This window comes from Eleutherodactylus coqui, chromosome 11, assembly GCF_035609145.1.
Source record: "Eleutherodactylus coqui strain aEleCoq1 chromosome 11, aEleCoq1.hap1, whole genome shotgun sequence".
Classification (NCBI taxonomy): Eukaryota; Metazoa; Chordata; class Amphibia; order Anura; family Eleutherodactylidae; genus Eleutherodactylus; species Eleutherodactylus coqui.
In genome coordinates, this window is record NC_089847.1 from 26,136,001 (window position 1) to 26,159,960 (window position 23,960).

Consider the following 23,960-nt stretch of genomic DNA (forward strand, 5'->3'; position numbering starts at 1 on the left):
ACAGTATTGATTTCAATGAGAGTTGTGTAATGCTTCACTTGGCCTGTGGAGGAGCTGTAGGAAAACGGAACACTTGCCAGCTTCTCTCACAGCCAATCACCTCTATGATCAGATTTACAGGTACATATTAATACATAGAGACAATTAAATTGTGAAGGTTTTTACTTGCAAAGCATGACTTAAATTCAAAAATAACTTTAAAAACAATGAAACTAATGAAAACTACCGCTCTAACCAGGATTATTGCTAACAGCCCGTCGCTGCAGCACATTCACCATTGTGTGGTTTCACAGGATGCTTATTATAATGGGGATTTATTCACAGATTACTCAGATATACTTTACAGGATAATTTCTTACAGGTAAAAAAATATAAAAATCTGTCAGCACCGGCGCACCCCATAACCTAAACATATGGGCGCACAGGAGCAGACACTCTGAATCTGAGGGATGTCAGTATTACATTTATCTTCCCTGCTATATGCTGTCAGAGCTGCTGCTGCTGCAGCAAACACTTGACAGATTACTAGTGTGCTCTATTCTCAATAAGTGATAGGCTCAGCTCACCTCCTCCCCCACCCTGCACAGTTCACAGAATTCTCCCATAAACTGCAATGGATGAGATCGTGTCCATTGTGTGAATGGCTGCAGCTCAGGTGAGATGTTCGGTGCCCATAGGCATGTACAGGCAGTAAAACAAAAAATATATATATAGTCCATGTAAAAACAGATTAGAAAAATTTTCATTATCTGTTTAAACTAATTAAAAAGATATATTCCCTTTAAATGTATCCATAGGGCCCTGATCACATGACTGAGGCACAGGGCAGTGATGCCCCGCTCTAAAAAAACCCCAAAAAACAACCAAACAAACTACTGTATAAGGGGGGAGAGAGAAGGCAAAGTGGATCACTGCAAAAAAATATATATATATACACACACACTGCACACTATAGTGTAGCTTTCTCTACAGTAGGACAGGTACGGCGGTGTATTTGTTAGGAAATCTTCCAAACGTATACCACAGACGAAAGGGTCAGACGGCTGAAGACTGGCCTTGAAGTATAAGGGGACATTCATGTCTCGCTGCAGTAATTTATACATTGTATCAAAGAGAGTTTGGAAATCCCAACAAATACAATGTAACAGGGAAGATGGAACAATGCCTCTACGGCGCCACCTATGAGAAGGCAGCATTCCTGCAAATCAATGTCAGACCTTTTACACTGGTCCTATAACAAGGACTGGGACTATAAGCCAAATCCAGAGTCTTTTCCAGAGGGGAAAGGTAATCATGTACGGGCGGACTGTTTCGGGGTTTTGCTCCTCACGAGTGTGCAGTAGGAGTCCTATGATGTAGGTCAGGAGGGCTATGGTTTTACCTAGGGAGAGCACCTAGTAGGTGTGAGGAGACTTATAAGGCCATGCATGCTTTGGTTTATATTCCCAGTCCTTATTAGAAGGCTTGTTAAAAGATCAGACAATGACTTGCAGGAGTACTGCCTTCTCCTAGGTGGCGCTGTAGAGGTATTGTTCCATCTTTGCATACGTTTCGCAGAGGAGCATGCATGACTATATAAGTCTCCTCCCACCTTCTAGGTGCTCTCCCCAAGGAGAAACTTTACTTTTTCTGACCCTAAAATGTAACTGACAGCCACAAGTTAAAAAACAAAAACCACGATTGTTACTCCCCTTATACGCCAGCGCAGCTGACCACCAACCTCCGGCCTGGCTGCTCTATGCCTATTGATGTGGCTTCATCTTCACGTGGAGCGTGAATGGCGTCACGAGCAGGCGGCAGCACCCGTACGGTCACCTGAACACAACCACATGCTCCCATGGAAAGAAGCGAGGTTCAACTGAAAATGGATCTGGCTTTAGGATTGTATCCGCACACATTTCCGTCTGACCACTGGTGTAATAATCTGCAGACTTCTTCCTGTTCCTTGGTCTTAAGTAATTATAGAAAAAGAGGAGTTTTTTAAAAAAGTTCTTAACACTTTAAAACATAAATGGAGAAATGTGAGCGCACATAAATACATTGCTGGTTTGAATCATTTGCATAAACGAGACTGGAGTCTTATTTTCGGCAGGTGCCAAGTGTCCATGTGCTATGTAAAAACTATTATGTGAGAGGCACAATCCTCTTGCTGGTTGACGGCTCTTCATTAGTCCTCATTACATTGTATACAATTTCTCTATTAAAAAGACGAAAAAAAAAAGTCCTTCCCTCGTCCCCCTGAAATGGGACAATAATCACATGTCTGGGGTCCAGTGTTCACCACAAATATCCACAGGGGCAGGAAGGAAAACATCTCCGCTTCTCATCAGGAGGAAACCTCCGGGGACGATCAATCTGAGTCGAAGTCCGTATCCTCATCTGGGAAGTGAGCACAACAGCAGTCATCATTTTAGGGTCAATTGTAATATAGTTCAAGCAGCGGGTTTTTTTAAATGTGTGTTAAAGGGGTTGGCCAGGGAGGTGGAATCCTGGCATGTGTCCGCGATATCAGAACCTCTACTTCAAGCCTAGTTCTGACAGCGGTATGGACCTCTCTGAGCAGCGGGCTGGCTGTTCTGCTCATATTTAATAATTAAGCCAGACCCCTTCTCAGACTCTGCATTGGTGACAATACCAGGTGGAATAAAATAAATAATAAATCTCGTTATTTTGCTATGCCAACTTATTCCTCAGTCCTTCCAGGTAATTTATTATCCCCCACCAAGCTGGGTAATACCTCAGAAGGTTGGGTCAACCTTAAGCCTCTACCTGAACTATGCGGGGATTGAACTTGCAACCTTCCGGTCGTGAACGAGAACTTAGAAATGCATTTCTGCTGCCTTAACACTCTGCGTCACTTAGTTGTAGAGAATGACGTGGAGGCCACTTATCTAATTCCCAATTGGTAAGGCCTATTAGGCACTTTATTCTCACTTCATTTATAAACTACTCTGAGATTGATCTGATAGCTGCTTGAGAAAGAAGGCAAGTAGTAGCCTTCGAAACGCGTTGCCTGGCTAGATGTTCTTTTTTTGTTTCTGCATTTATGCTTTAAACTATATTGTGGAATAAACCAATGGAAGCCAACCTCTTCATCCTGTCGTGACTTTTGATCTGCGAACCTGGATATTGGGGAGACTTGGTGGCCTCCAGGCCTCCTCTGGGGAGTAAGTTTAATCTTTGGTTCTGTGGCCCTGGGCACCTCCGTTGACGCTCTCCCTGCTCTTCTGAAACCTGGCGGTTGAGATCATCCTTGAAGGCATCTTGGACCTTCGCTGTGTTGACCGGTCATTCAGACGGGTTCCCCACACCAGGTGGGTCCACTGCTACTATACTAGTTCTATTGCTACTTATTCGCATATCGATTCCTCCTTGCAGACCTACATATCTCGTCTCTTTAATGCGTCTATGACTCCACAGCTGGCTGCACGGAGAGAGATGACCACTGCCGGGAACTTGGCTATAAGTGAATACTTCCTGTTTTGCTTTGCATAATCTGGTTGTATTTCGGCACCCTGTTCTCATTTCCTGATTGGACCCGTCTGACTTTCTGCATCCTGTGTCTAATTAAATATATGCGAGAGGCCACAGAATAAACATCTCTGAAGAAGATCTGTATGAAGGTCACAGTCTTACATTCTGCAAGGAATATCTGTGCTTGCTGCATATAACCGACGATCCTCTAGGACCCCATAGATGAATCTACCACAACTCTGCATACATCCCCAGATCAGAAGAGTCTTTGCTGGGAGTCTATTTAATGAGCCACATAGAAGTGCCATCATTACACTTCATGTACAGTAGGGGCCAATATCCTGGAGTGTGGAGATTCGTAGTGGTGGTAATTGCTTACATAAATTTGCTAAGTTTAAAGTAACTCAAGTTTTAGTACAAAATTTTGTCCCGAGACCACAAGGGGGGAGTTACATTACATCACCTACTGCTGGTCTTCTGTGCTGATGCCCCTCTGATCTGCCGATTCTGGGTCCAGCTTTCAGCCACCAAAGATGGCCGACGCAATCTTTAAACTACCTAATCCCTACAGTGCATTGGCAGTGTTTGGCCGCACATTGACAGCCTATCAGAGAGCAATGCAGATTAGGTACCTAGAAAATTCTGGTGGCCATCTTGAACGGCTGAAAATGCGATTCCAAACCTAAAGATCAGAGGTTCATCAGTAGAGAAGAACAGCAGAAAGTATTAACCCCTTTCAATCCAATTTTGGATTCAGGTTTTTTTTAAAAGGCTTTCTCTTTTTGCTGTTCTACAACGGTGCCATCTGCTGGCTAAAGCCAGTGTGTGTGCTCCAGAGAGGCTCCGACAGTGGAGTGGCTGGCAATAAACGGTAAGCATACCCTGTCGGACGTCTTCTGACATTGGAGCTGTACGAGCTTCAATCAGAATGTAAGAAGATGCCAGACAGTTCCGGCTGATGTCCTCCGGATATCCCCTACAGTAGCCTCCACTGTCAGAATGCAAGAGCTCACGTTCTAAAGGTGGTGGCTGCCCCCAGTGTGCCAGGAGGACATTAGTTGGAAGTCTGTGCCCAGCTCCTTCCAGGAGTCAGGCAATGTACAGGCCAGTAAAGGAGCGAACACAAGTGGCTTCAGCTTTCTTCATTCATGTCTAGCCAACCATGGTGCCACAAGTACAAGTGGTTACTTCAAGTCTAGATCAAGGGAATCTACTGAGGTCTCGTCTCACCAGCCAGAGCATGGTGATGCCCGGGCCTCTCTAGGGATTTATGCTAAGGAGGTCTGTGGAGCTGGCAAGTCAAACCGCAGACTCCTCTATTCCCCCCACCCACTCTTGACTTCTTCATAAATAGCTCATGTATAGTAAATAGTAGTACATTTACTGTAGTAAAATGTTAACATTTTATTAAAGTGGTTGTTGGGGAGTTTAGGCGTTTTTGGTGGGGGGCCGCTGCTTGGGATCCCCACTGATTCTTGGCGCCACTGTCAATGTGATCAATGCTGGAAGCAGACAGTCGGTACTTCGGGTACAGCTCTTATTGAATTCAATGGGAGCTGTGCCTGCAGTACCAACCTGGGCCATTGCAGTACAGACAGCGCCGTCTACTTCCTGCATTGTCTATACTGACAGCATCACCAAGATTCAGTTGATTGGCAAGGATCCTGAGCAGCAGACCTCCACCGATCATCTATTGATGACCTATTGTGAGGATAGGTCATCAAAAGAAAAAATACCCAAAGGCCTGGTCAACCCCTTTAGTATTTAAAGGGGTTTTCCATGCAAAATACTATTGATGACCTATTTCCAGGATAGATCATCAATAGTTAATCGGCTGTGGTTCGCTGCTCAGGACCCAGGCCGATCAGCTGATTGGGTGCCCGCTGTCAGCGCCAAAATACACAAGGGTTAGAGCGCAACCAACCTGTGTATTGGCCAGCGCTTGTATCTGAAGGCTTGGGTCTCATAAAATCAATGCGTTACATGCGCCAGCCGCTATATAGAGTACGGAGCAGCAGCTTCCGCTCTGACCCTTCTGTATCCCAGCGCTGACAGAAGAGCCCGATCACCTGAGCGGTGGACCCCAGCCAATCAACATTTGCTGATCTACCCTCAGGATTTTGCGTAGAAAACCCCATTAATATTTTTATACTGAAGCCAAAGTTGGTATATTTCTATCAACTCCACCCAAAACTGACTCCGACCCCACAACCCCGATGTTTCATTCATCTCTTGAACCCAGTATAACATTTACATAAGCAGAACATGAGTGAAACCTGAGATAGCTGCAGCCAGTGAAAAGACTGTAGCTTATGATTACTAATGAGAAAAACTACCTCCCAAACACCAGGGGGCGCCACAGTTTACGAAAAAGTGATATAGCATAATATTATAGGGAGAATACAGGTCAGTGGGTTGAACCCAGACCATAATGTACTTACCCTCTGACTTCCGTCGCTGAGGCTCCTCCTGTCCATCATCTTCCTTCTTTAAGAATTTGATCAGGTCATTAAAGATAATGTAGAAGTCAAATGCATAAACAATTGTAGCGATAAATCCAAGTACCTGGGAGAAGAGGAAAGGGGAAAAGAACATGAGGACCAGAAACTGGGAGAACACATTCTTATTTGTTCTTTAGATTATGGTTGAGCTTTTTCAAGACTCCTTATAATTGGTGTAAACCGCCATACAGTGCCCCCTGAACACATGGATGCATTTGAAAGGGGTCTTTTGGTACTATGATAATGATGGGTTATCCTTAGGCTAGGCCATCAATATGCATGTACATTAGCCTCCAGGCGCTGTATGCAGAGTATAGCAGGTGTTCTGCTCTCTGCATACAGTTCCTTTGTGCTGCCAGGGTGCTGCAAGCTGAATACAATGTAATCAGCGCTCCGGTGGAGAAAACAGCATTCAGTCCCTGCTATCAGCTCTCCTGCTGAATAATGGATTTTATGCTCACCTAAAACTCATTGTTCAGCCGAAGTGTGAAAGACGGGAGCATTTACAGACAACGATTATAATTATCGCTCAAATAATGGCTTTTGAGTGAATTTTGATTGATAATCGTTGCGTGTAAATGGTCCATAACAAGCAGATTTTAGTTGCCACTTGACCTTGCACCAATTTTGATAACTCCCAACTTTTTCCCAAGCTGCAACCCTAAACTGTATTTAATGAAACGCAGGGAACCCCTTTAGGTGGGCAATCTAGAGACTACAAGACGGCAGCAAGTGTGACCTGAGAACTCACCGCAGCAACCTTCGATGCCCCACAGGAATATTTTGACACAGCCACAAGCGAGATCACAAAGTAAATGACGGCAGCAGAGACACAGCGGATGAAGTCCTGTGAGAGAACACAAAGAGTTAACGGATGAAGTCCTGTGAGAGAACACAAAGAGTTAACGGATGAAGTCCTGTGAGAGAACACAAAGAGTTAACGCTACAGCAGAGAGCATGGATAATGCACTGTAATCCAAACATACAAGGGGGCTGTAAATCACTGTCAGAAGGTAACGGTAACACTCATCGCCAGACCCATCCCCCCCCACAGAAGTTGTAGGATGGAGAGAAACTTCCTCTGTGAGACTGTAAGGTTAATAAGAAGGGATTACAAGATCGGGGCAAAAGGGTCACTTATTGTGGAGAACTGAAAAGTTGTAGGGAGGCTCTAGTACCCTGTTGTACCACCTCTAGCTCGGATACAAGATGTGATACGGTGGGCATGGAGGCTCAAGTACCCTGTTGTACCGCCGCTAGTTTGGATACATGATGTGATACGGGTGGGCATGGAGGCTCTAGTACCCTGTTGTACCGCCGCTAGTTTGGATACAAGATGTGATATGGGCGGGCATGGAGGATCTCGTACCCTGTTGTACCGACTGTAGCTCGGATACAAGATATGATACGGTGGGCATGGAGGCTCTAGTACCCTGTTGTACCACCTCTAGCTTGGATACAAGATGTGATATAGAGGGCATGGAGGCTCTAGTACTCTGTTGTACCGCCTCTAGCTTGGATACAAGATGTGATACGGGTGGGCATGAAGGCTCTAGTACCCTGTTATACCACCTCTAGCTTGGATACAAGATGTGATACGGGAGGCATGGAGACTTTAGTACCTGGTTGGACCACCTCTACCTTGGATACAAGGTGTGATATTAGAAGCCGGCGCTAGGTTAACCAATCACAGCCATTCAATGACGTCATTGAATGGCTGTGATTGTTTAACCCAGCGCCGGCTTTCATTGGCTGACGCCGGTGCTGGCTAGCCAATCAAAGCATTATATTTGCTGGAGGCGGGGAATTCAAGCCCCGCTTCCAGAAAGAAATGCTCTGCTGGCACGGAGGACATAGCGGCAGCCTGCAGGAGCGATGGGAACCCGCAAGCGCACTAGAACACCGGCGGTAGGTGAGCATTGGGGTTTGTTTTTTTACGTGTAGTGTAGTTAAAGGTTATTTATTTTTGTGTACATTTTTTTCCAGAGTTTTGGGTGGGAAGTAGGGGGTGCGTATATGGGTTGGGAGGAACTACTGCTACTGAGGGGGTTACTACTATTGCTGAGGGGGGGATACTATTATTGTGGGGTTAATATTATTACTGAGGGAGGGTTAATATTACTGTGGGGGAGGGGGGGGGGTGGTCGCTATTTCTACTGGGGCCACTGTGTCAAGTGATGCAGAAGCCAGCGAGGCTGCGATCACTAGAGGCCACCGGGTGCCCGGAGATCAAAGAATATGCTGTAATAAGCCAACGCCGCCCTATTTTTTTTTACCGTGGCCGGTATTTTTTCATGACAAAGGTGGGAACCCTGTCTGGCGACCGGGCAGCCATGGAAGTGTGACAATGTTGTGGGGGCTCCTGTGACCCCCTTGAATGTGCGGCCGAGCATTATACTGGTGGAAGCTGCCATGAGAGGAACCCATGTGGCTGCAGGATGTCCTGAACATATCACTGAGCTGTCATTGTCCCTTGTACCACTACTAGGGGGGACCAACTGTCATATTCGATGGACCACAGACCATCACACCAGCAGGGGGCAGTGTGCCGCTCCACGGCAAAGGCAGGATTGATGCACTCACCCTGAGGTCTCTAGACATGAACACGGCCGTCATCAGTGTCCAAACTGACAACCCGGTTCCACTCCGAAGCAGTCTGGTTTTGTCGCTCACGACACCACTGCAAACAGAGGCGATAGTGGGTATCAGAGGCCGGACACATAATAGGTGCTGTCAGACCGAATGTCCTTCAGCCAAACGCCTGGAAATGGTTCTGATGGACACGGGTGTAATGATGGCGCCACCTGCCTTTGGATGGCGGACAAGAGAACAGTTGAAGCTGCTGGTGCTTGTCGGACCATCAGGCGATACTCTCTACTGGTGGTCTGTCGGGGGTCCTGAGCCCGGTCACCTTGTGTGCCCTCATCCACTGGTCCCAACACCTCCTAACAGTCTGGTCAGACGCTCCTCTCTACTGGTGGTCTGTAGGGGGCTTCCTGAGCCCGGTCACCTTGTGTGCCCTCACACATCCACCGGTCCCAACACCTCCTAACAGTCTGGTCAGGAGGGGGGACCATCCAGCTTCTCACATCCCAATATTGCGCCCCTCTCAGACTCTGGTAACGGGGCGAAATCTCTTCTCTGCGTCGTAGAGGCGTCTAGTGGTCAACAAGCTCCACACAAGCGGAAGAAGAGGTCACTACACACAAGGAGCTCCGAGAGCCTTTTATAGCCCAAGGGGGGAACCTATTTTAGGGCCTCTGGTGACAAGACCGTCCATCTAATCACCACAACTCTCATCATTCACATATCTGCCTGAGATGGAACTGCATGCAAATTCTGAGTGTTGCAGCAAACGATAACTTCTTTTTGCTGCTTGATCTCTTTTTATAACATTTACAGTAATGTTGATGATTCATCACTAACTTTCACTCCAAAATGATTACTACCAACATTTTTGTTATGTTTGCTGGCTATTGACTCACCAAAGATGTGGCAGGAAACAGACGACAACGGTCACACTTTTAGAGATCAATGAGGGATGCATGAGTACAAAGCCATCTGAAAGAGTCAAGCTGACTGCTCAGGGGTGCAGGGCTGCAACGGGGTACACGGCGAGTATAAAGAGCAGCTCCTCGGATTCCCCGTTTTCTCACCTTTGAGCCCCAGAACATACTTTATCGGGCTCAAACATGCTTACAGTTTCCCCATTAAAGAAGCCCCATATGTTAATGCTTTGTGGGGCTCTCATGGATACTTTCTTCTGTAGTATACGTTCTACTAATGTCTCATAAACACTTCAGCTGGTTATTTCCCTCGATTCATCCTGCAAACATCTGCCACGTTTTTTCAAAGAAGATGGGCACTATTTGTATTTCCTAACCCGGCGTTCCAGTTCATCCTAGCCATGTTCAGTAGGATTCAGGTTGGGACTCTGTGCAACTGGTCCAAACGTGGAACATCCATATCCTCAAACCAACGCAAAACATGTTTGTTGGATCTGTGACAAGGTATCTTGTTGGAAGTATTACTGACCATTGCCAGAGTATTACCACATATTATTGTCTAGGATGACAAGGTACACCAAGTGCTCAAGGTGCTTGCCACTACAACTGACAGCCTGAGATCATGCCAGACATTTTCAGGATGAATGGAGGGAAATAAGAGCTGAAGTGTTTTAGTCATTAGTAGAAAGTATGCCATGGAGAGTATTTGATGTTACTACGGTCAAAGTAGCCCCACAAAGTAATAACATTAAATACTACTGTGATTCAGGTGCCCAATTACTTGTGGAAGGATAGTATACGTTATTTCTGTTATGTCCTACTAGGAGAGGGAAGGATGCATGTGATATACAACATATCATTAAACCTGATATAGTGCGACTGTTTCGCAATTTCATATAACTTACAGCCGCCATAGTGTGAAAGGAAATGCAACATCATATTCACAGTGCACTAATCCATACTTGGACGGGGAAGCAACGCTGCATTATGGAAAGTCCCGGATGTGCGGACACTTACCAGCAGGGGCCATAAAATTCCCTTCAGCTGTTCATTTAGTTTTGTGGAATAAGCGAAGAATGTAAATAGCGCCCAGAGGAATTCTATGAGGGGAACGGTCATGAGACTCACAGCCGTTGATGCCACATAACAGATGAACGTGATGAAGGACACCACCTGTAGATGAAGAGATGAGAGATAAGCATGTGCAATGCAGAAGGGGTTAAACATGAATATATGACAAAATCAGCAAGAACAAGGGTGAGTCAGACTGGCACAGTGGGTGAGCGGGCACTGAGCACAAGGGGAAGACATAGGAAGTGAGAGGAGATGCTGCTTATACAGTCTTGTAGTGCAGGAGACGCACGGGAGAAACCTTGGAGATGGGCAAGGAGCAGAGAAGGAGGTCTTGTGAGGAAGTGTGGGCAGAGATGTCATGAGGAGACAGGGTGTGGGTGGCCTTATAGGTCATTGACAGGATTCACCGTGACGGGCAGAGAAGAGAAGAAGATGCGCGCAGCGATTATGGCGAGCGTTGAGGCTCTCAGGCGAGGTCAACTAGTGACCTACCCAACGTGGATAATTTTATCCCTGGAGAACCCCTTTAAGGCAGTACAGTCCACAATACATTCTTGTCCTTCACTTGGAATTTATTAACCACATTTATATATGTATGTCATAATCCCAAAATTGAGGGCTATGATGCTTTATGATAGGATAGGCCATCAATAGTAGATCCTCTTGGGTTCCCTGCTGATCAGCTGTTGGCCGAGTGCACTCATGTATAGAGCCGATTTCTGCAAGAAGCAGACAGCTACGTTCCCACTTCAGTGGTAAGGTTTGGTATAACAGGCCATTCATTTTAATGGGAACTTTGCCTGTAATACCGAGCCTCACCACTGCAGTGGGAACAGAGCTGTGTGCTTCCTGCAGAAATCGGCTTCGTGCATAAGTGCACCGGCCCGGGCAATAGCTGATTGGAATGGATTCCCCATCAATCTAATATTGATGACCTAATCTTTAATTCAAATTTTTACTACTTTTGCAAAACTATAAAGTGAGGTTTACATTGTACAACTCCTATAGCAAGGGTATACAACCTGCGACCCCCAACGATCTAGACACAGAAATGTTTGTCTGTGTGGCTGCTCACACTTAGTTTCCATGTCAGAAGAATGGCACACAGCTCACGGGTGGGGGCAGGCAAGTACTAATGGTGCACTGCATGCTGCCAACTCTGGGCCTGCTATGCATCAGGAGAGGGAGGTCCGCAGAGAAGTGGCTGTCTACACACGCAGCTCTCGGCACTGTAGTTCATAGGAGTTTGCTACTACTTAGTGCGGCTCCTTTGACTCTAATCACATTGGATACTCTCCGTGGCATCCTTTCTACTAACGTCTGATACACTTCAGCTAGTATTTCCCTCCATTCATCCTGCAAATAGCTTGCAAGTTTTCTCAAAGAAGATTCATCATCCCATCTACAATGGTACAAGGAGCGTTATTATTGACAGTTGAGCAATGGAAGTACGTTCTATGAACTGAAGTCATCCATAGTTAAATGGCGTGGGTTTGCAGCTCAAGATCCCCACCGATCAGCTGATTGTCAGTGCAGCGAGTCGAACGTTGTCATCAGTGGTCATGGCCAGACACGTAATAGACTGTTTCACGCCCATTGAAATCAGTTTCACTCCAATTATACAGCTCTGAGCACTGATGAGGATGTCCGGCCCGATTCACTAACAGAGTGCCGGCCAATCAGCTAATTGATGGGATCTTGAGCAGCAGATCCCCACTGATCAACTCTTGATGACCTGTCCTGAGCATAGTTCATCAATAGTAGAAGCTACAAAATACTCCTTCAAAGACGTTGTACCAAATTATAAAGTGATCCCCTATCCACAGGATTGGCTATCTCTTTAAGATCAGCGGGGGTCTGATTACTGGGACCCCACTGATATCAAGAATGGGGCTCCGGAGGCTGCTGAAGCCCTTGATCGTAGTAATCTCCGCCGCTGTTGTTGAAGTGAATGGAGTGGTAGCATACCAACGTGACCTCTGCTCCATTCACTCAGGGACTGTCCGGTACCCCCCTCACCAATATTGGTGCAGGTCCTAGCAGTTGGACCCCATTGATCATCAAGTTATCCCCTATTCTGTGGATAGGGGATAACTTCATAACTTGGCACAACTCCTTGAAGCATAATAGTTGGGGTCTCTTCCAGATTTTGCACGGGGGCTCAGCAGCTCCAAGTTACGTCTCTGGTCAGCAGGTCAATCACTTGGAAATGGATCGGCTAAAGTAGCGCCCGTTCCGTGTTCCACATAGCGTCACGGGTTCTTCAGGTCCAAGCGACATCCTGTATCCAACTCATATGGACTATGAGATGATATTCGCAGCTCAGCATATGGGATGTCCCTCGTTTTGGGGTGGCATGGGATTGGCTGTACTAGATATACGAGCGCATCACCGCTGAGGCCATGAAGACAAAGCCGGGCGGGGAGAAGCGGAGTGTCGGCGATGGAGCGATTCCATAAAGTACTAGTCCTTTTACTTTACTCCATTCCCTCTCTCTGCCAAAATTGTTTTTAGAACTTGGAAACCCCTCCGAGACATTAAAAGAAGTGGAAATAAAGTGGTTTGCGGCGCACGTCGTGTGACCTCTGATTCTAGAAGATTGCCGCTCATATCAGCAGCACAATAAGACCGTTCTCCGCGGCTGGGATATGAAATCATCTGCGCAGCATGAGACACACACAGTTGAACTGCATTATATCACAACTGGCAGCGCTCCAGTGGAAGGAGATGATCAGACCGGCCCTCCCATGTTCTTTGTAGCACCAACTCCAGTCTATACATCCATAACATCATCTACAGGACTCGTCTGATCCCTAAAACCCCAGGAAATAGAAACCTTCTGCACGTTTGTCGCCCAGCTTTCCCAGAAAATATACAACTGGTAAAACGAAAAATAACAAAAAGTTGACTTTTTGCAGATGTCATTGCACACCACCGACTCCTGACCTCATAACCCGGTAACATGACACTGCGCTGGGTGTGGACATTCACAAAGTAATCCCTGGGCTCCTAATGCTCTCAACCAAGACTGAAAGAGAAGATGCAGTTTCCATCTGGAAGGAGTGAACTCCCCGCACGCTCCCCTCCTCGGGACACATGCTGATTGTATTAAAAAGTGGCGGAGGGATAATAATGAAGTTTGATGAAGTTCCACAGATCAGAGATAAGACCGAGCCTCTAAAAAATGACATCTGAAACCCAACAAGTTCCTAGCGCACCACTTTTCCGTTTCTCGAGTTTTGATACATCTGCCCCGTACGGAGTGGGATTCCCCAAACTCACAACTGTTGCTCAGGAGGAGCATCCACTTCTCTCCGAGCGAAACGCAGGGTGGAGAATCCCCAGAACGAGCCACGTGGCTCATGGTGCGAAAAAGTTCTGCGTGGAATTCGCAGTAGCAGTGATATACAGGCGGGTTGTGGATCGGTGAATATGCCCCATGTGACCTCACCCTTACGCGATCGGCATCTGCTCGGGCTTTCTGCGGTAAAACGCGGGCGTTGAGAGTCACATTTTCCTTCACACTTGCGGATACGAATTGCATGAGTGGAAGAAAAATGGCAGCATGCTCTATTTTACCGCAGAATCCGCGCAGTCAGCTTCCATTGATGTCAATTAATATCACATATGGTCTGCGGATACTCGCGTCATTGCTAAGTGAAGGAGCGGGAAATACAAAGAAAGAACAACTTTACTGCGCATGACCGCCAGAAATAAATGGCAGCATGCTCCATTTCTCTGCGTACCGCGAGCCCCATGCATTGGTGTAGGCAGCGTATGAATTACGTTACATGTAGGCAGCGTTTTCATACGCACGGAAACTGAGCGGGGCATTAAAAAAAAAATCATTCTGCGCATATCCGTGAGCGTGTGATATGGGGGCTGCAGCCATACGCAGCCTCTGCTGGCACATGTTCGCAAATTGGTAAAATACTACAGGGAGATGCGCAGCGTTTCACACATACGCCCGTGGGCAGGAGCCCAAAAGGAAAGACGTCTCCTGCCTGCTACGTCCACCTCTACCTCTAAAAGACGCACTAATCTCCCCGTGTGATTCAGCCCAAAGGATTATCTAGGAGGGCGCACTCTGTACTCTCCATCCGCGTGCTGCCCGCATCCTCCGCAGATAGCACAAAGATCCATTAGAACCTATGAGGATATATATATATACACACATATACACACGCTGCATGTTCTATTCTAGTCCGCACCACGATTGAGAATAGCGCATGCGACGTAACGGGTGCCCATGTGGTCTAATGTGAGTTGCCAGTCTGAATAAAGCCTATGGGCTCCTTCACACGGGTGTATTTGCGCTCCGTGTAAAGGAGCCATAAGACTGGAAAAACTTGTCTCAGCGGGCTACATGTGGCCAGGTCACGGGACTGCCAGAATCGTATGGTCACTGGCTGGCGTGGATTGGCGCGGTCTGGCGATGTGCAGCCAACCGGACTGCGTACTTCTGGCCAAAGGTTAGTGTAGTTATTGGCTGCAGTATATCCCTATAGAGCCCTGGACTAAAAGTGAAGGGGGGTGTAGGGTTTAGGTGCGCGGTTATAACTGTCGACGAGCGAGATGTCACAGCGAGATCCGCGGCGATAAATCGCACGTGGAGCTTGCATTGCACGCTTTTCTTAGGGTAACTATGGAAAGCACAGCCTACCGCACACGAGCGGAGAATCGTAGCGATTTTCTGCTCACATGATTAAGGCCGCCTGTCCATGGCCGCGACAAAATACTGCTAGCGATATTCCGCCGCGGGGGAGAAGGGAGGAGCATCAAAAGGTCTCCGCGATGAGCCTATATTGATGATAGGCTCCCCGCTGAGAATCGGGGCATGCCGCGATTTTAATCACATGAGCGGAAAGTCATTATGATTCTCCGCTCGTGTGCGGCAGGCTGCGCTTTCCATAGTTATCCTATAGAAGCGTATCATGCAAACTCTGCGTGCGATTTATCGCCATGGATCTCGCTGTGACACCTCGCCCGTGGACAGCCAGCCTAAAATCGCTGCATGCCGCGATTCTCCGTGGTGAGCCTATCATTAATATAGGCTCATCGCGGAGACCTTTTAGTACACCCCTTCCTGGCGATATTCCATCGCGGACGTGGATCTCTGGTTTTCCCATTGCTCCACCATTCATTTGCCGACCCGTTTTGGCCATCAGTGGGCCCCAGCAGTCGAATCCCCGTGGATTGGGGATATCCTTATCTTGAATGAGACTGCATGGCGTGACGAGCGGCACGCAGCCAAACTACATGCGGTGGTAAGTGGCTGCATGATTTACCAGCACATTTGTGTGGCCAATGCCAACGTGAGTGGGCATTGTTGGGTTGCACCATGTGGTATCACCCTAAAAAAACTCACCCCAAAACCCGCTTCACTTTAAGTGAAAACATTGGGTTCCTCAGTCTGGGGGGAACCTGACCCGTGTGTGACCAACCCTCCCCCCCCCCCCCTGCAGGACCGTGAAGGATCTTATGGCCAACGCAGATATTTACACGTAGCGAATTAGCAGCGACGACCAGAAGCCAGGATGGGACTTGTAAGCCGGAGAGCTGACTTCTTCTTCGCTGCCCTCATAAATCATTCATGTGATCCACTGACTGTGTCCGCAGGCCAATTATATTCTGAGGTCGGAGTTGGGACATTTGTACGTTCCTTCCGACTCCACCGCAAGTTTGGACGGCGGCGCAGGCTGTGATTTCTATGGTCGCCGCATTACATTTTCGTACAACATGAATAGACCAGATGGCTAAGAAGAAGTCAGAGATGAGACCTTGTACATCAGTAGCGGGTCGTGCGACTGCGATCTGTAAAAAAGCAGACCGATTTGTTTTTGGATGATTTCATGAGTTTTTGCCTTTTTCATGCACGAGTGTCATCCATTTTGAACACGCGTGAAAAAAGAAAGGCGGCCCAGTTGATGTCATTTGAAGTCAATGGGTGCAAGAAAAAATAAAAACTAAATCAGTGTGCGGTGTCCGACATACTGGACAGCATATAGACGGGATGTCCGTGTGCCGTCCAATCAAGGAGCAGCGCCCGAGAATTTGGGGCGCAACTTTTTAAATGTCTGTGTGCTCGTACCCTAGGAGGAAAATAAAATGCGGCATGTGCTATTTGAGTCCAATTCTTGGATGAGAATACCCATTCAAGTCAATGGGTGCGTTTAAAAAAACGGATTGCATTCGCGCGGCATACAAGCGCGTACCATTTTTGCACATCATTCCCTTCAATGGGAGATTTTTTTTAACATCAATTGGGCCCCATTCTGTCCTTGTTTCTGCATGTAAGGCCTCCGGCACACTAGCGGTTTATGATCCGTATATAGTCCATAGATGGAGCGCACACCGACCCGTATTATTCTATGCTGCAGCACAAACTAACGGGTTTTTTCGTGCAGACATGAAGTGCGCGCTTTTCTGATCAGTTTTATGGATGAGTCTAGACGGAACGATATCCTTCAGAAAATCGTTCAGATGAGCGAAACTGAAGGATAATAGTTCGGTTTAAACGTGGCCGACAACTGAAAGACAATTGCGCGTTTCAGCCGGCATAAAACCGGCTCGGGCGCTTCTCACTGATTGTTCAGTGTTCACATAGGACTAGGAAACACTAGCGAACGAGAACTGCGCGATTCTTAACGAGGATCATGCAGTGTAAACAGGCTGCCCGCTTGTGAAATTCTCGGCCCGAGTAAAAGGGGCATCACCAATTCAAGTCAATGCAGAGAAAAAAAGCCAAAAATGGGCAGCAGGATGCCATCTGTGTGCGGCTCGCGCCCGATTTTTTTTCCTTAAAGATGCAGAAAAAAAAAAAGTTTGTTTCAGTTTTGTTTGCAGATGTAAAAAAGATGAGCTGTGCGTGCGGAAAAACGGCGGCTTTATAGGACGTAACATGCATTTTCTTTAATGCAAATGCGCACCCAGCCTGAACAACGGATGGCACTCGGATGCCACCGTGTGTGTGGAAAAAAGCATGGAAAAATATCAGTCTGCTTTCCACAGATGGCACCACGTAAATAAGGCTTGATGCGCAACAAATACCCGCCGGTGTGAATGAGCCCCGCCACTTCTGGGCTTTGCAGATAACTTTTGCTGAAGTTCCTTTAACAATGTAGTATAATAAAGTGCAGGCTGCACCCACTCAGCACCGGGCATCACTTAGTAGGGTGGCAAAGCTGCCAGTACCCAGTGGCATTGTGCACAGATGTGTTACCCAGGCAGTACATGGGCATCGGAGGAGGATGCTGCACCCAATCAGCACCGGGCACCACTTAGCAGGGTGGCAAAGCTGCCAGTACCCAGTGGCATTGTGCAGAGATGTGTTAATACATGGGCATCGGAGTTAGATGCTGCACCCAATCAACACCGGGCACCACTTATGAGGGTGGCAAAGCTGCCAGTACCCAGTGGCATTGTGCACAGATGTGTTACAGAGGCAGTATATGGGCATCGGAGGAGGATGCAGCACCCACTCAGCATTGGGTACCACTTAGCAGGGTGGCAAAGCTACCAGTACCCAATGGCATTGTGCACAGATGTGTTAACCAGGCAGTACATGGGCATTGGAGGAGGATGCTGCACCCACTTAGCACAGGGCACCACTTAGCAGGGTGGCAAAGCTACCAGTACCCAGTGGCATTGTACACAGATGTGTTAGTATATGGGCAGCGGAGTTGGATGCTGCACCCAAACAGCACCGGGCATCACTTATGAAGGTGGCAAAGCTACCAGTACCCAGTGGCATTGTGCACAGATGTGCTAGTACATGGGCATCTGATGCTGCACTTACCCACTCCGCCAGAAGCAGCTGCCCTTTCCGCGATGCCAGGAAGTCTTTGCCCGGGATGAGGGCATGCAGGGCAGATCTGGGTGCCGGCGGCTGCTCCGCGCTCTCCGGGTCATCCATCCTCTCCGCCTGGCAGAACTTCACTGTTTTTGGGAAGGGAGAAAGGGGGAGCGGAAACGGTGACAACGCGGAAATGTGCAAAAAAAGTGCAGCATGTGTGAAAGTGAGCAGCCTTAACCCCTGCAGCGCCGGAGCCCGCATCCTGCTCCGATCGCCGGGGTCAGACTGTGCCAGCCAAGTGTGCCAGCCCCTACCCGAGCATCTGCCACTACGTCTGAGGAGGCATCGGCTGCAACCACCGAGGCTGGAAGGGGTTAATCCCCAGTGATACATTGTCTCCTTCTCGGTGCGCTGCAGGAAGAGACCCTGGCACCAGATATGAGGGTGGCAGAGCTGGCAGTGCCACATGCAGCAGCTGCCCGAGGGTATGATCACACTTGGGGGGGTTCTGAGCGGAAAGACTGCAGGGATTCCATTAGGGACCGTTCACGTGGGACGGAATGACGCCAAAATCAATCTAACTTCGGAGTTAAATCAGTGGGTCCTATTCTCTGAGTGCGGCCTCGTGCACACCGGCGGATTTTTGCTGCGGAATCCGGAGCGGGCGTCTGCTGGCACAAATATTCTACACGAAAATACGCGTGCAAATACGGCCCAATATCGCACATTTTTATGTCAGAACCGCCTCGCGTCATTTCAGGAAAGTAGGAGTCCTCCGGCGCAGGTGACAATCGTGCAGTTTCTCCCATTGTCTTTATTAGGGAGACCTCACATCACATCGCCTGCGCCTGGCATGTGGTGCGATGCCGCCGCCGGCCTCCTTGAAAAGCCACGCAAGATGTGATCGCACGCTCAGAGATAGGATGTGCCGCGATTTGTTTCCTGCAATGCGATGCGGGGAAAATTTGATTTCAATTGATGGGGTGAAGTCGGTTGTGGATCTGCAGCAATGGCTGTGATTGGTTAATCGAGTGCCGCAGTGATTGGCTGAGCATTGACGCTTGAGAACCAATCAGAGCAATCGCTTGTTGGAGCCGGAGTCTTCAAACCCCGTTACCAGCAAGTGATGTTCTGTCGGCGCTGAGAGCTGCACAGAAGCCGTCCGGAACTGTGGAGGACAGCGGGAGGGACTCGGATGGCGTCTGCTAGGTGAGTATTATAAGACATCCCTTGAAAATAGGACCCTGTGCCGCTTTTGGGGTAAAAATTAATATAAGACAGGGTCATATTTTCAAGGAAACACGGTAGTTGACTGTAGACTTAACTGAAGCAACCAATGCCAGTCAGCTGCTGCAAAAGCAAATAACCTTGGGGTGCATTAAAAGAGGTATAGGGGCGAGGGACGAGAACATTATCCTCCCACTATATAAGGCACTCGTCAGGCCCCACATGGAATACTGCGTACAGTTCTGGACACCGGTTGTAGTGCTTGAGGGGGTTCAAAGAAGGGCAACTACCGTATATACTCGAGTATAAGCCAAGTTTTTCAGCACAAAAAAATGAACTAAAAAAAGCCCCCCCACCCCCCGGCCAATCACAGCCGGCGCTCGATAAACCAATCACAGCCATTCAGAATGACATCACTGGCTGTGATTGGTTTATCGAGCGCCGACTGTGATTGGCCGGCGCTCGATCCAATCACAGCGCTGACGGCGGGGATTTTAAAAGCAAATTGGGGAGAAGACAGCGGGGAGAAGAATGCAGCAGCTGGCCGCATCGCCGGGGGGAGCATCGCGTCAGGGACACAGATGCCGGCTGATAGGTGAGTATTGATTTTTTTTACCTAGTATATACTCGAGTATAGCTCGGCTTATACTCGAGTCAATAAGTTTTACCAATTTTTGGTGGTAAAACCTATTGCTCGGCTTATACTCGAGTATATACAGTAAATTAATAAACAGAATGAGAGAACTGGGATACCCAGAGAGGCATCAAAATTGGGATTATTAACCCTGCAAAAAAGACGGCTAAGGGGTGATCAAATAACTATGTATAAGTACATGAGGGAACAATACAAGGATCTCTCCCAGGATCTGTTTATATCCAGGACTGCATCAATAACAAGAGGGCATCCGCTACGTCTAGAGGAAAGCAGGTTTCATCACCAACACAGAAGGAGGTTCTTTACTGTTAGAGCAGTGAGACTGTGGAACTCTCTGCCTGAGGACGTAGTGATGGCAAAATCCATTGGGGAGTTTAAGAGGGGACTAGACGTCTTTCTAGAGCACTATGATATTTCAGGATATAGACATTAGGTGACAGCGGGGTTGTAGCTCCAGGTCTTACATTTAGGTAGGAACTATTAGAGGTTGATCCAGGGATTATTCTGACTGCCATTATGGAGTCGGGAAGGAATTTTTTCCCCTAAATGGGCTAAATTGGCTTCTGCCTCATTGTTTTTTTTGCCTTCCTCTGGATCAACAAGGGGGCGGGGGGGGGGGGGGGGGGGAAACATCTAAACTGGATGGACATTGTCTTCCTTCAGCCTAACATTCTAGGTTCCCATGTGCACATTCTTACACATGAAGCTCGGACAGGTGACTAAAAACGCAGCATGCCCTACTTTACTGCGTATTATGAAATAGACCACTGAAGTGAACGGGTTAGGACAAATACGAGAAGAGGTTCCCTTTAACTATGTGTGTGTGTGTGGGGGGGGGGAAACGTTTCTTCATTTCTTTGACATTGAAAAGAGGAACTCACAAAGCAAGCAAGGAAGCGCCCAAAATATCTGGATCCCGCCTGACGGATCCGCTGAGAGCTTCGCGTTGTGCGGCTTTCTCTGCCGGGAATCTACTTGTAAGGGGATGCTTAGGATGGAGACCCTCTTTATACACTGTGAGGAGGGTCTCTCACCAGATTAGTGCCATTAAAGGGGCGTTCCTGATCATCAGGATAGTTGGTGGGCAGGGATCTGTGATCCAGGATCCCCGCTGATCGGCTGATCCTCTGGACCGCGGTCAGTGCAGCCGGGACGGAGGTGTAATAGGCTTCACTGGCATTGTAATCAATAGATGTGAAGCTGCTCATTACACTTCCGTCCCTGATTACCGACGACAACTTGTGCGCCAGAGGGTCACCTGATTGGCTGGGATCCCGAGCGGCGGATCCCTACCGATCAGCTATTGAGAATAGGTCATTAATAGTAAAAGCTGGGAATACGCCTTTAAGGCTAGGGCTACACGGTGACGTGTCGCTCCACAACGACGCGTTAAATGTGAATGGTGGGACTTGCTGTGATTTTTCTATCACGGATTCTCAGTCCGAGAGTAAAACCGTCGTGTGCGTAAACACATAGAAAATAATGGATTATTTTCTCGTGCGAATCCACCGCCGGCGCTATCCGGAGCACAAAAGCCATAGATTTTGGTGTGGTTTTCATTTATTGCAGATGATGAAGAGGTGGTGGCAGATGTGTAGCACCCCCTGCTGGAGTGAATACAAGTTGCATTCTTCCCATTCATTTCATTGCAGGCCTGGACTATTCTTTTGGTTATTATGACATCTAGTGGCAGAAACATGAATTACATGTGCAGACCATAGCACATGACAGCTGAGGGCATACTGATGGGGGCTGTGAGCCGGGTGCCCAGGGTATGGGGGTGACACATATCTGGCCCCACGACTGGCACTACCTGCATGTAGGATGCATGATGTTGGACATCCGCAGGCAGAAACCTAGCTTGCACGTTATTAGGACAGAAGAGTAATGGCGGACGTGTCACGGATCTACCGCTCCCCCAGATCAGAGATGAGGATGTCTCGCTGCGGGGAGAGCCAGAAGCAGCAGCTTAGTGCCCCAGTAGCGCCATCACAGAGATAATGAAGTATTACAACTACGTATTCAGGAATCCTCTGGCGCGGCTGTCAGCTGCAGCAGAGGATCGCAGTATCTCCCATTGTTTTCAATGGGAGACTTTGCAGCGCATGCACCTCGGCCGGAGTGCGCTGCTGCAGCTGGCCCCATGGGCTGCTGGAAAACAATGGGGCTGCGATGTGAGATCACGTAGCAAGATAGAACGCGCCGCTTTTAGTTCCCCGCATGTGTATGCCTCCACTCCATTCAAAGAATGGGCTTCGTATTTGTGATTTTCGCGCCCGTGTGAAGGCGGCCTCAGGGCTCGTTTACAGGAGCGTATATTTGTGCGAGCGAGATCCGCGTCCGCCTGTGCCACCCGGCCCTTATTCAGAATTCCCTCGGGTTCCGTTGGCTTGCGGCAGAGATACAGATTTTGTGTTAGATCCGCACCTCACGGGCGGATTTGTGTGTTTCCGCATGTGCGTTATGCAGACATTGATTTCAAAGGGTTCCTTCTCACTTCTTTTTGCGCACGCGATTCCTGCAGGCGCAAAAATTAGGATCTGCTCTATTTTGTGCTCACCAAAGAGCCCCATAGAGTTCTATGAGAAGTGCGCAAATGTGCACATATATACGGGCGGGTATGTGTAATATGCTGTGCAAACCTGCGCACACCGGCACGGTCCTTGGCTTTTTAAATCACGGTGGGGGCGATTCCTCTGCCCATGTGAACCAGTGGTGCCTGTATTGTGCGCCGGCACAAAGTACCCTTGTTCACTGCGCAAAAAAACTGGCAGAGCTGAAATCCGCAGATCCGCGGCAGAAAAATCCGACTGCGATCTGACAGTTTCCAGCCCGCGCGAATGAGGCCTAAGAGTGCGTTCACACGGAGCAGATTGTGACTTGCACCAAGATCCACAACATATTTTCAGCTGAGGATTCGCACACGTACCGACATTAATGGCGCTTTTGACGTTTGCAAAAAACCCGCAAACAGGTCCCTGCGCTTTATGCATTGATACGCAGTGAACGTGCGTGTGTTGTGCGTATTTGCGCCGTCCCGTAGACTTCAATGGCCTAGCTCAGCCTGTAATATGAACTAGAATAGAGCGCCCACGTGACGATGGACTAAAATGGGATTTTTCTTCCCCCTACTGTAAACTGTCGGTAGCGGCGGATCCGCTGGTAACCTGCTGCGCAATTCGCAACTATTTGGATTTGCTGCAGATTTGACTTCCCCCTGCGGTCACCGGACCCCGTTCCCAGAGATTTCTCACTAAGCGTCAGCTCTAGGCATGGATTTCGCACCAACCCCCCTCTGGATGGGATATTTTGCTCACCTGTGTGTAGGTAGCCTAAAACAATAGGTCCATCGATGTAATTAAAGCTTCTGGACACTTTTTAAAAAAATGGTTACCATGGTTACATACGATAAAAATGTTTGTTCTCCAACAAACGAGCGCAATCCGTTTTTTTTTAACGTCCCCTTGGAAAATCGTTTGTGCGAATTCACCATTTGCTGCAAATTTTCGCTGAGGTTTTGGATGTGAAGCTGCGATGGGTTTGGCAGTGTGAGCGCACGCTCCGTACTACCGCCATACACATCACCATGCGGCTATATGGTGAGCCAAGGTCAGTAAAGGGTTACCAGCCGCCATCATCCACCTATTCCTGGCTACATCAGTGCCGTCCGAGCTGCTGAATGGGGGACCCTAGGCCCCCATTCCATCCAGCCACAACACCGTGTCTGA

General features: G+C 48.2%; 1 protein-coding gene across 1 annotated transcript; it reads right to left on the reverse strand.

Moving 5' to 3' along the window:
* Window positions 1–144: 144 nt before the first annotated feature.
* Window positions 145–18,524, reverse strand: LOC136582265 (CKLF-like MARVEL transmembrane domain-containing protein 3). Its single transcript, XM_066583161.1, has 5 exons — window positions 18,354–18,524; window positions 10,499–10,654; window positions 6,727–6,822; window positions 5,916–6,039; window positions 145–2,379 (listed from the first exon to the last, which is right to left on the reverse strand). Exons 1-5 carry the CDS (start codon window positions 18,468–18,470, stop codon window positions 2,351–2,353), a joined length of 522 nt encoding a protein of 173 aa, XP_066439258.1. The 5' UTR covers window positions 18,471–18,524; the 3' UTR covers window positions 145–2,350.
* Window positions 18,525–23,960: the final 5,436 nt, after the last annotated feature.

What these genes read in the sequence shown, in the direction of transcription:
- LOC136582265 (XM_066583161.1), bottom strand. Translation starts at nt 18,470, where the DNA reads ATGGATGACCCGGAGAGCGCGGAGCAGCCGCCGGCACCCAGATCTGCC. An exon ending in GAATTTTATGGCCCCTGCTG is followed by an intron (nt 6,823 to 10,498) that starts GTAAGTGTCCGC and finishes GTTCTCTCACAG; the next exon opens with GACTTCATCCGCTGTGTCTC. An exon ending in TCAGCGACGGAAGTCAGAGG is followed by an intron (nt 2,380 to 5,915) that starts GTAAGTACATTA and finishes CTCACTTCCCAG; the next exon opens with ATGAGGATACGGACTTCGAC.